Raw genomic sequence first — 12,068 nt, forward strand, 5'->3', positions numbered from 1 at the left:
AAAAATGCCTTTTTTGCGCTTTATGAAAAAAGTAGCCTATAATTTGTGGATGTACAGCTACATTTCTCATGTAAGTTTGCGTAGTTTTAACACAAACATTTATTTTTCATATTGCACCAGTACAGTTAATGAGCAACCTGTACTTGTGTGCTTGTTTGTTCTGTCTAAAATATTTATTTTGGAATAAAGAGGTTAATATGAAAAATATTTTTTGTCCGATTCATCGATTAATCGAAAAAAAAAATCGGCCGATTCATCGATTTTTAAAATAATCGTTAGTTACAGCCCTTCAAGGCTGGCTTGTTTTCAGCATGAAGTGAACAAAAACGTGCCAAAAAAGGAGGTAAAGAACCTGGGTTCACTTGAGAGATTTCAGACCTGCACAAAAGGTCAAAACCAATAAGAGAAATAATATCTGTTTTGTTCAAAGATGAATGAAGTTTAGATTGTTGTTGCATTTGGACAAATGATGGGCTAAAAAAAGAATGATTGGGTTCTGAAGAGGAGGAACCCCCCGAGATGCTTCATAGATGTATAAGACATTTTGAATTAAAAAAAGGGGAAAGCACTGTTTTGGTCCAGACCAAAGAACAGCCTGAAAAAACTTCAAGGTGTGAATACCCCCTGACTGTACTATACTCCAGATTTGGCTCCCAGCAATATTCTCAGCTGCTGCAGAAAAGCTTTATAGAAACTTCGCTCAGCAGGTGAGAAAAGAGATATAACATTACATTTCTATAGGTTTTTAAAACGGATCTGTTGCCTATTTACAACATACAGTTAAGTCTGAATTTTTCTGTTAGGAAATGTGTTGATAGCCTTAGCAGAAGCATGAGGGGGGGACTTGTGTCAGTCAAGTCCCTTGAGATGCTCACCAGACAACAAAAAGCTTTTCATCTTAGATAGCAGAGTATTAAAAAGTCTATTACTATCTAAAGAACAAGATACCATCTATCTGCCTTGTTTTTGTTCCTTTGTGTTTGTCTTCAACTAGTTGTTGTGATGTTAAGAGATTTTGCCTAATGGAATGAGGTAAAACAAATTATTGCTTACAGCAGCCATACTATGTCATAAACAATTACACAATGAAAATAGATAGTTAATATCTCATCTATCTCATCATTCGTACTGTATTGATGTCTTCATGCATAATAAGGGTGAACTTAAAAAACAACTTTATTGATACAATTTTGCAACCGCTTTTGGCATTTACTTAATCATATTTAGTTACTTTAACACAATTGTTACATGTTGGCATGGTAGGACATAAAACAATTGTGTTAAAGTAACTAAATTCCAAAAGCGGTTGCATTTTTTTTTATTGTTTTGTGATTCTTAGAAACAAGAAATTCTTCACCAAGCTTGATTGAATTGTGAAATCCAATATTTTTAGGATTAAAAATGTTGCCTACGGGCTCTGTTTTACTTCCATAAATATTTGATTAAAGGTCCATCAGCCAATTGCAATTCAGAGAATGCATTTTAGCCGTGGCCATCTATCTGACCTGTGTAAAATATCCTTCATCATCATGGCAATCACAAAACAGGCTTCAATAGGAATACAATCAGACTTTTGGCTCAGTTAAAAAAAAACGGTTTGATACAGAACTCTGAGCTACTGGTTGCAAGTTAATTTGCAATGGAAGGTGCAAACTAACTCAGTCAACCAATTCAACCAAGAAAACTAGGAGGAAGAACAACACTGCAGCTAACACAGTAGAGATAACAGACAGATGCACATAATAATAATAATAATTTTAAAGTTATCTTATTTGTTTTGAAGTCTCTCCATGGGCTTGCTCCATCTTACCTTTCTAAGTTGCTGCACCTGCATGTACCCTCCCGTTCACTCAGGTCAGCCAATAAACTGCTTCTTCAGGTGCCCAAAACTAGACGGAAGCTTAGGGCGATCGTGCTTTCTCTGTGGCAGCTCCAAAAATGTGGTACAACCTTCCATTGCAAACTGCTGCCTTGCCTTGAGTTTGCATTTTCTCCCTGAGCTTCTGTTGGTTCTCTCTGGGTACTCCGGCTTCCTCCCACAGTTCAAAAACATGACTGCTAGGTTAACTGGCTTCTCTAAATTCTCCTAAGGTGTGGTAAGGTGTGTGTATGAATGGTTGTTTGTCCGTCTGTCTCTGTGTTGCCCTGCAAAGGGCTGGCAATTTGTCCAGGGTGGACCTTGCCCCTTGCCCATAGACAGCTGGACATAGGCACCAGCAACCCTTGCGACCCTGCTTGGGATAAGGGTGATGGCAAAGGAAGGATGGATGGAAGGAACTCATTCCAGAGAAATTATAGAAACCCTCCCATCATGATTCAAAAGACCAATCACAAAGCCCATGCACTACAAAAGACTCCAGAAGAACAAGGGGATGCTATTTGATCTGCATCTGACTTGGAATGTGCTTAGGAGGGTGGACCTCCATACTGCTTAAATAAGAATCAATGCTCCAACTACAGATTGCTTTGATACGAGCCGCCAGAACTGAAAGAGGTTATGTTTACAGTGCAGGCCTTAATGTTCAATTCTGATATTTTTGTGAAATCCCATTGTTTTGTGTGGTCGTTCACATTTCCATATATATGCAACTTGAATGTGGTCTCCAGTGTGAACCACATTCATACAGCTTAAGTGTCCCGCCAGCACAATAATGCAATCTTTTCATGAAGATCAAAAAGAAAGACAGCTCTCCACTGCTCTTCGTCATCCTCAATGTTTTTTTCCTCTGTGCTTTTTGCTGAAAGATGCAGAATAGGGACATTTGTTGAGACATTCAGGTTGGATGAATGCAACCTGGCCGTTCAGACACAGGTTGCACAGCTAAATGGCCTGGGTAATATTTGAAAAAGATGGATCTGTCTCGTTTAGGCTGTCATGAAATGATTGATACAGGTCGCATATGGCAAAAAGTTCAGACTTGGGTCACTTCAGGCTGCAGTGTGAATGTAGCCAGACTCCTGGATAGGTGTCAAAACGTCTTCAAAAGCAAATAGAGTGAAAGTCCGATTGCCTTCCTATTTAGGCCAGTTTCGTGGTTATCAGAACTTAATGTTTGAGCCCTCTTTTTGGCAATTTGTATTTAGTTGGTGCCCTGCTCTCTATGCATCCTTTATTAATATGTATAATGGTTGTGCTTAAAATATGATAATCCTAATTAGCCAGCTTTATTCCACATACAACCTCCTATTATTTGTGTTTGGAAACATTGTCCTGATGGGAAAGTTTCATTCATCTAGATGTTGATTTGCATTTGAACGATTTGAATGTATAGATTGTTTTCTTCTTACTTTATCTACTTTAATTTATTCACCAGCATAACTGATTATGAAATAAACCCAGAGCATGATGATATGCCCACTTGAAAGACTAACCTTAGCCCTCAAAGAATTATCTATGTGCACAAACAATTCAACCTTTGTCTAGTTTGACGGGGAAAAAAATCTCCTGATGCCATATGCTCATCCATGACAGCTGATTTGGGACTAGATTTAAACTTTAGTCTTTCAGTTCAGTTTGGATGAATCATGATTAAACGATTATTGAAATAATCGTCAACTAATTTAGTAATTGATTAATTGTTGACCGGAAGATAAAGACTGTAAAACATGCCTTTAGCTGAGAAAACAACCCACTTAGAGCAGTAATTATATCAAAATTGCAAGAAAATATCTAAACATTTTGCATTCAAGATAAAAAAAAAAAGTTTTCATTTTTAATCTGCTCTACCCAGAACTCCTCAAGTGGAAAAGTTTAATTTCAACTGGTTTTATTTCGTAAAAAGTCTTCTTTAAGGAACCTTTGTCTATTTGATTATTATTCGATTAATCGAAAAAATAATCAACAGATTAATCGATTTGCAAGACAATCGTTAGTTGCAGCTCGAGTTCAGTCCGAATCACTTTTGTATAACATCGATTCACAACACATATCACCTCGACACACCTTACAGAGACAATCAAATCATACAGTTGGATCAATTCAATGTTTTCTGTCTCGAAAACCCATCTGATTGCTTCCAATCATTAACTTTGGTGACATTAACTGGTGACATTTTTCGCTTGCAATTAGGTGCATTAACTGTTGCCATGTCTTCAGTAAAAAAAGTTGCTATGGGCTTAACCTGAGTCACACACAGTTGATGTTCTGCTGGGAGAGATCTATTTTAGTGCAACAGTTTGAAGGAAAATATTTTAAAATTATTTTTTATTTAATATCATATGTACAAACACCTATTGAAGGAAATCATTAGAACATTTCTGTATGTGTGACCCCTTTTATTAATGGGTATTCATATTGCAGTTTTTCTCTCTCTGACTCAAGGCATTGCTTGCTGCTGAATGAACTCTATTCCTATTCTAACCCACAATGTGGTGCAAAACATTGTTTAGTTAGTGACAAAGATTATGCCTTTTTGATCATTTTAGGGTTTGTATTATTGCGTCATGTATCTTAAACCACATAATGTTTGATGGACGGTAGTGTTATAACATTACATTTTAGGTAGAGATGTGAAAAAAGAGCTATTTCTATTTCAGCTCAGCAAGTATCAAAACGTGGTCTTTATTTGCAGCCAAACAGAGTTGGTTTTTCAGCTGAAACTTGTAATCAAACCTCTGCTTTGTCACCATTTTGTACACCCACAGTAGTGGTGGTATAGCAGATAATCTGGCAGGGGTCTGTTTAGGTGTTCTGACTGCAGAGAGAAGTTATACAGGAGGGAGACACGCAAGCCTTGTGAAACAACGCAATAGATAAATCAGTTACCAGCAGCAAAACAAGCAGAGTTAGTGAATGTGTCTGCAGCAGCACATCTTGGCTTTAAGGTCAACATAAAATTCTTATCAACTTAGCGGACCTAACAGAATGCATGACTGCAGAACTGCAATGACATGATCTTGTATTGGTTAAGACCATTTACATACAATGGTGACTTAGAGCTCTTGGCAGCACAATGATTTAGGGTGTATTCTCTCAGCAAGATGGTTTAAATTTTTACCTGAAGGCATTCTTTCTGGAGTTTACTTTCCCTCCCATTCATCCATTCATCCTGTCCAATAGGGTCACAGGGGGCATGTACCTATCTCCAGGAATCTTTGGATGAAAAGTGAGGTACACCCTGCATAGGTCACCAGCCAATTGAGGGCCAACACGGGAGGTTAGGCTAAGGAGGTAAGATATAGCAATTAACCGAACAGTCATGTATTTGAACAGTAGGAAGAAGCCAGTGTAAGGAGGGAAATTTGTTTAATTATTGTTGCAAGAAAAAAAGCAAGTTTTGCAATTGGATATGAAAAAATAGTAATAAAGTGAAATATAAAAGCAAATCCAGACAAAAAATTTAAAGTGTTTTACTGAAAAGCAGGTAGCAACTTTGTTGTTTTCTCAGATTTGGTATTTCAATAATTTTTCAAATTTGTTTTTCATATTTATTTTTTGTGTTTTTACAGATATATGCTTAATTAATTTTCACATCTCTGTTTTTCGTATTGAATTATTTTCAAATTGCATTTTACAGATAACATTATGTTCTCTTTAAGCCAAACACAAACAACCAATGACAGGCAATACACTGAGCCCAGTTCTGCTGGAGGTTTCTTCCTGTTAAAAGGGAGTTTTTCCTCTCCACTTTCGCTACAAGCATGCTTAGTGTGAGGGATTGCCTTCGAATCAATGAGTCGATGCAATCAACTAGTTTTCCTTAGAAAGAAAAGAAGTATGATCTGATAAACTATAAAGTGCCTTTAGATGACGTGATGTAAATTGGCACTATAGAAATAAACTGAATCGAATTGTAGTTAATTTAATATTGACCCGATACAACATCAGCATGAACCATAGATATTTTTGGAATTTATTTTATAGTATGGGATATTAGAAAAGGCTTGATCAACTGATGTTACTAAAACATATTACAATAGTCAACAAAAATAGAATAAATGAGCCATGTATTATTTACCTATGGGCTACATAAACTTTAACACAAACTGAGTATTTCTATCAGCATCCTTATATTGGATACTTTCAGAGACATCAATACTTATTTCCGAGAAAGTAAAACCTGGAATGGATTAAAGTTTTATTGTAGGTAATTAAACTTGTAGTTAAAACAAAGTTAAGCTGTTACTGATGCTCCTTAAAGCTTTCCTCCAAGTTTTTTTGCCACACCCAAACAACATAAGTTCAGGGAGGATTGAACAGGCTTCTCTGAGCCCCTGGATTTCTAATTACGTTTTTTTTTTTTCTCAGAGGGTATGGTTGCAGAACTATGAACTAAAATAACACTCTTTAACATTGCAATTAAAAAAATAATGAGAAATGTATTTTTGTTGAAAGGGGGTTTTCTTCTGTACTTCTCTGTACTGCATGCTTAGTGTGAGAGATTTCTGCAGAATCAACGACATTGAGCAAGCAAATGCCTACTGTCTCTCACTGCTCATCCAGAATAGAGAATCCTGCAAAGCCAAGGACTGGATGCAGTCATATGTTAAAAGCTGCTAAATGCACCATTGATGCTTTAACTGCATCATTTTTTGCTGCATAGTCCTCTCTGCCTCCTCCACCTCCCTCCCTTCCCTCTTTAGCTAAGTCATAGCTGCACCTGACTGTCTTCATATCCCTGTGCCATGGGATGCTGATATTTCTTGTGTCCTGCAGTGACTCAAACTTTTCCTCAATTTTAAAAAGGACATGTTATCTTTTTCCACAAATCATCTTTGTGGCACAAGAAAGACGTTTTTGAAGCAGGGAGGGGTATTAAGGATGTACCTATAACGAGTGTAGTTGGGGTGTGTGTGTGTGTGTGTTTGTGTGTGTGTGTGTGGGGGGGGTGCGGTGTTTCTGCTGACTGCAGGACGTCCACCTGGCAGGAACAACCAGTGCATCAGCAGTTTACAATTGAATGAATGAAGAAAGTAGGATGTGAGAGGAGCGAAAGATCCGTCTCATTGATTATTACTGCACACACAGCTGTACTCCAGTACCAGTAGTAAAAGATGCTCAAACATCCAATGGACACACAAAATCACCCACACAGTTTATAATAGTTCACAACTCCAACATGAACCAGTTTTCATTTATTCATTTATCATTTTTCATCTATAATAAATGTTTTGGAAGGATATAGACCAGGGGTAACCAATTAAAAACCAGTGTGGTCCGAATAAAGAAAATCATCAAACAGTAAAGGTCCGGAGACATTGGGCTTTAGGCTGCCCTGCAAGGCTTTAATCCTGGGTTTGAATAGAGACAAAGCCATTCTAAAGCACATATCAAGGAGCTCATGGTGAGCCTGGATCCATATTTATTTTTGATTCTGTTCATGGTGGAGAATCCTGCTTCACAGCAGCAGGTTGAGCCAAACATCCTCTAAATGTGCAGGGTCATCTTTGAGAACACCATTTCACTTTTCTTTCACCAGTTCACCACAGTTCTTCCAGCAGTCCTCACTTTCTCTGCTCTCTTTTTCTCATCATCTTCTCCTTCCTTTCCATCGCCCGGCTTGCCACAGGTTTGCCTGCTGTGTCTAAAAGTAGCAGCAGCAGCAACCCAGACTGACAGCAGCTCATTGACTCATTTGTTTTATGTTCTGGAGGGTTTTACCATATTAACAGGAGAAGTGGCACCACTGAAATTAGACATTGCCGTCGGACATTATGGGGTAAATTATAAATGTTTTAAATCAGGTTGGCCAGCTGGTTTGTCCGGATCCGGACCACGGTCCGCTAATCCATGACCTCTGATATAGGACGTATCTGTGCCGTTGTTTCTGTTAACTCCCCAGCAAATTTAAATTTGAAGTTATGTTTGTAGTCGCCTATTGTTTCTTTTTTTTTGTCCATCATAGATTAATAAATCTTTCCTCCCTGTGAATTCACCTGGTGGTGTTGCTCTGCTGCCCACGCACAAACAGACTTAGTAGAAATGACAGCAGAATGAGATGTTCTCAGTTCCAAAAGCTTCTCCCTCACCTGTCTGCCATGTTCCCTGGTCTAACTTATGTTCCTCACAGAGGCGTAGCCTGAAACTGTTAATAATTGTGACCAGGCAATAACCAATGTTCACTGAGGGTTGGCCGAAAGTGGATAGGCGCCAGAACCTCAGGGTCAAGCTACAGTGTTCCAACAGGAAAATGAACAAGGACAACATCCATATTTTCTAAATAAAGACAAACTACACTCTTCTAAAACCTTTGTTAACAAATAGATGCATGTATTTCACCATCCGTGCATTTTAGATAAATTGTATAGTGGATCAAATTCTTTCAGGTTTGAGTTCTGGGGTGAACATCTTTTCCATCGTCATTACTTACTTACTTTTATCAATAATGATTATTATTAATGAGTATTACTGCTCTCACCATCTGTATTAGAGGGAAAATGGTAGTGGTGGCCAATGATTGGCTAAGGGTGGCCTGGCCCCCATCTAGCTCCACCCCTGGTTCTTCCCTCAAAATCTTTGGGGCCTGCATCTACACATCTTTATGGTAATAGTGCTTTCTATCTTGGTGACTTTTTAAAGCAATTGCCTATGTTGTATTTTATCAACAAAAAAAGAAGAAAACACTAATTTCTATTAGCTAATTTTCTCCACACCAAAATTCATTACTACTACGTTTAATTCAGTTCCAATCAGAATATTCAGTAAAATTGGTTGAAAAATGTTTATCTAAGGAAACTCTGCTGATTGTATCCAGTTATTGACTTTGCAGGATTCACTCCTTCTGGATGAGCAGGTGGCGACAGCAGACATTTCTTGGAATTGTGTACCTGACTCCACAGAAATCCCTCACATTAGGCATGGATGCAGAGACAGTTGAAAAGAAAATCCTTTTTTTTGTTTTTTTAACAGGGAAAAACATGTAGCAGAACCAGACTCAGTGTGAGTTGCTGAGGCCGACTGGGAGTTAAGGGAAACAGAATGTTTGTAACCAATCAAATTACCTTTCAAACAAGGGTAAGCATGGCTAATTTGAATTGTCCAGACCTGATATATCACCAATCTTAAACGCCACGCAGACGGATTCGATCCTGGATCATTGCACTGTTAGATAATTGGATGAAAAAAAAAGTTGCTTCAAAAATGTTTTGTGGCCATCAAAATGCTTCTGCGTGAGTTTTTGGGTAAAATAGTTGTGTGAAAGCAATAAGCACAATTTGGCATAAACTGACACTTTTGGAGAAGTTACTGATACCAGAAGTTAAAAGTCCTATAGCTCTAGCACTGTTATACCTAAAGGTCTGACATTTTTTTTTGCAGTTTTGGTTGACATCATGCTGAATAAATGTAATACAATTACACATACCTATTGTCAAGCATATCTTTGTTACTGCTATTCAAATATGACCTATTATTTTTGAGAAGAAAAATAACAAATATGAGCCATGTTGTAACTGCTGCAGTTTAGGTTGTGCTTTAGTCACACTATTTTAGTTTATATTTTCAGAAACTAGACATTTCTGAAAAAGAAAAACCCCGGCTTGCTTGGACTCTAAATGAATCATGGGATACTCAAGGCTACCTTTCCACATCATATATCACACATGTGGGCTGCATGGTGGGCAGTGGGTAGCCCTGCCTCCTTGCAGCAAGAAGGTTCCCGGTTCAATTCCTGGCCCGGTGTCTTTCTGCATGGAGTTTGCATGGTCTCCCTGAGCATGCGTGGGTTCTCTCTGGGTTCTCTGGCTTCTTCTCCCAGTCCAAAATCATGACTATTATGTTAATTGGCTTCTCTAAATGCTGCGTAGGTGTGTGTGTGAATGGTTGTTTGTCTCTGTGTTGCCCTGCGATGGACTGGTCCAGGGTGTATCCCACCTCTCGCCTGTAGACGGTTTGACATAGCCACCAGCGACCCCAGCTGGGATAAAGTGTGATGGAAAATGGATGGATGGATATCACACTTTTAGGTATCCCAATAAGTTGTACCTCTTAAGAATCATTCAACACCAAGGAAAACAACCATAAGCTCTATTGTAAGCCAACCATAAACTACAAACAGCAATGACTAATAATCCGACTTCAATTTATGATTCATAACTTCCAGCTCTTACCTTGTTTACCTCTTCTGCCGGTCAGGTGGTTCATTGATCATGGTAAAAAACGGTCTCATTTTGTCCTTTAGACTCCACAAAAAAGTAATATCCAATTGTATTTCCATAAAATAAACTCACATGTCGTGATAACCCACCAAAGGTCATTTTTTTAGCCATGAAAAGTAAAAAGCAAGGGGTGAAAATAGATAGTCCGTCTCTGTGACGATGCCGGTCCACCATTTTAGATCATCTAGTGTGGATTTGTTTACCAATCGGTCTGCTACCAACATCAATTCCACCCAAACTATCAGAGTTCTTTAGAAAAACACCTCTTCGTGAAAATAAGATGCCACCTTGCGCATATTCTCATCTCCAAAAAGAGTAAAGAAGGTGTGTTTTTGGTCATTTAGTGTCACGTTGTCTTTGTCTTGCCTTTGAAAAATCCTGGATCCGCCCCTGCCGTGTATGTACATTCAGAAATGTAGGTGATGTAAAGCGATGCTCAAGTAATTTTGTGTGTTAGTTTTCAAAGGGTTATAAAGTTTTATCAGTCAGCTTAAGTTTTTGTCTTAATTATAGAAACTTTCTGGGGCGGTCTAAATCCTGCCCAGAAGGAGAGGGTTAGCTTATCCTTATTATTGTACTCGCAAAGTCACAGTTGAGATTGAGAGAAGCTGACTGTGAGGCAGTCACTCTGTGCTGTGGCAGTCTGCCTGCAAGCTGGATCTGCTGTTGGGAATAGGACATGCTGCTTCCTCACGCTGCTGGTATTTCCCACACAGTAGGTACACTATGATTCATTCAGAGTATGTCGGGCTTCTTCACTACTCTCTTCTGAGGGTTCTCGTCTGACATCCAGTTTCTGCATCTCTGATTATTTTATCTGCTGAGTCGACTTTGCAGTGAGACTGTTAGAGTTTGCATGTTCCTTTTAGATTGTATGCTCTGCTTCTCTGTGGTTGTTACAGATCTTGCAAGTTAGACCCATGCAGAAGGAACACTGTTATCCAGGGATGCATATGCATGAGCTTTCTACTGTGCAAAAATTGCAATATCCTTCAGGAAAATTTTACTAAGCATTAACCTTTTGTGCAGATGCCAATGAACTTTATCTGTGTTTTTCTGCAGTGATCGGAGCCCGTGTGTTGAGTGAAGATGATTCCCTTGATGATCTGTGCTTTGGTCTCCATGAGTGTTGCAGACACTAGTTTAGACAGAGAGGTATCTAATCTGGAGTATTCAAGGACTATCTATGTCATAGGTAAGTTTGTGTCCTCTGCGTTCAATGACAGTGTCATACTGGATGTTTTTTTTGTGTTCTTTCCTGTGTTTCGTTCATGACACTCTCTCTGCAGAGTTCTTTGCTTATCAGCATGATTTGCACTGTGGCTGAGAGTTAAGGCTGCAGTTAGAGATTTTTTTTTTCAGTTTGTGAACTTACAGATGAAAAATGTCAGGATTTCAAAAACTCTTTACAGCATCATATTGCATTCAATACATTATAAATGGTTTTAATAATTGTAAGAAGTACGCCCCTTTTTTTTTTTAATACATAGTGTAATAATACTCATTGATAATTACCTAATTCATAAGGTTCTAAAATTCTTAATATAAATCTTAAATAAAAGTACATTAACCAAAGCAGGTTCCACTTGTATTATTTTCGGAATAAAGCAGCTAAAAAATCCATTAAAATTCAATTCAAATTAAGTTCAATGACTGCATGACCCAGTTTGGACTGAGCTTTATTTGGCAATCTGGCTCTCATTTGAATCTAGATTATTTAGCTAACAAGGCTGATGTTGACTCAGTAATTGCAGGTTGGTGAGGTAATTGTAGCTGTGAAAGGAGGCTGACCCATCAGACTTCCAGCATCCAGCATCCACAGTTTATGCTCTTAGGGTTTCACCTTACAAGGTCAGGACATTACACATCACATTTGTTTTATGTATATATTTATATATATATAATTAATAATATATATATATATATATATATATATATATATATATATATATATATAGTAGAAAAAGTATTAC

At 38.0% G+C, this 12,068-nt stretch overlaps 1 protein-coding gene across 3 annotated transcripts in view; it reads left to right on the forward strand.

Annotated features, from left to right (window-relative positions):
• LOC107090579 (hyaluronan and proteoglycan link protein 1-like) overlaps positions 1–12,068 on the forward strand; it is a 51,790-nt gene that overhangs the window by 25,906 nt on the left and 13,816 nt on the right. The window contains exons 1-2 of one of the 3 annotated variants that reach the window (XM_015384039.1): positions 5,147–5,170; positions 11,158–11,290. In XM_015384039.1, the coding sequence (XP_015239525.1) occupies positions 11,185–11,290 (106 nt within the window). In that variant the 5' untranslated portion in view covers positions 5,147–5,170; positions 11,158–11,184. Of the gene's footprint in view, positions 1–5,146; positions 5,171–8,903; positions 8,954–11,157; positions 11,291–12,068 lie in introns of those variants that run through there. The other 2 variants (XM_015384038.1, XM_015384037.1) reach the window with 2 other exon arrangements.

This window comes from Cyprinodon variegatus, unplaced genomic scaffold, assembly GCF_000732505.1.
Source record: "Cyprinodon variegatus isolate N-32 unplaced genomic scaffold, C_variegatus-1.0 Scaffold300, whole genome shotgun sequence".
Taxonomy (NCBI): Eukaryota; Metazoa; Chordata; class Actinopteri; order Cyprinodontiformes; family Cyprinodontidae; genus Cyprinodon; species Cyprinodon variegatus.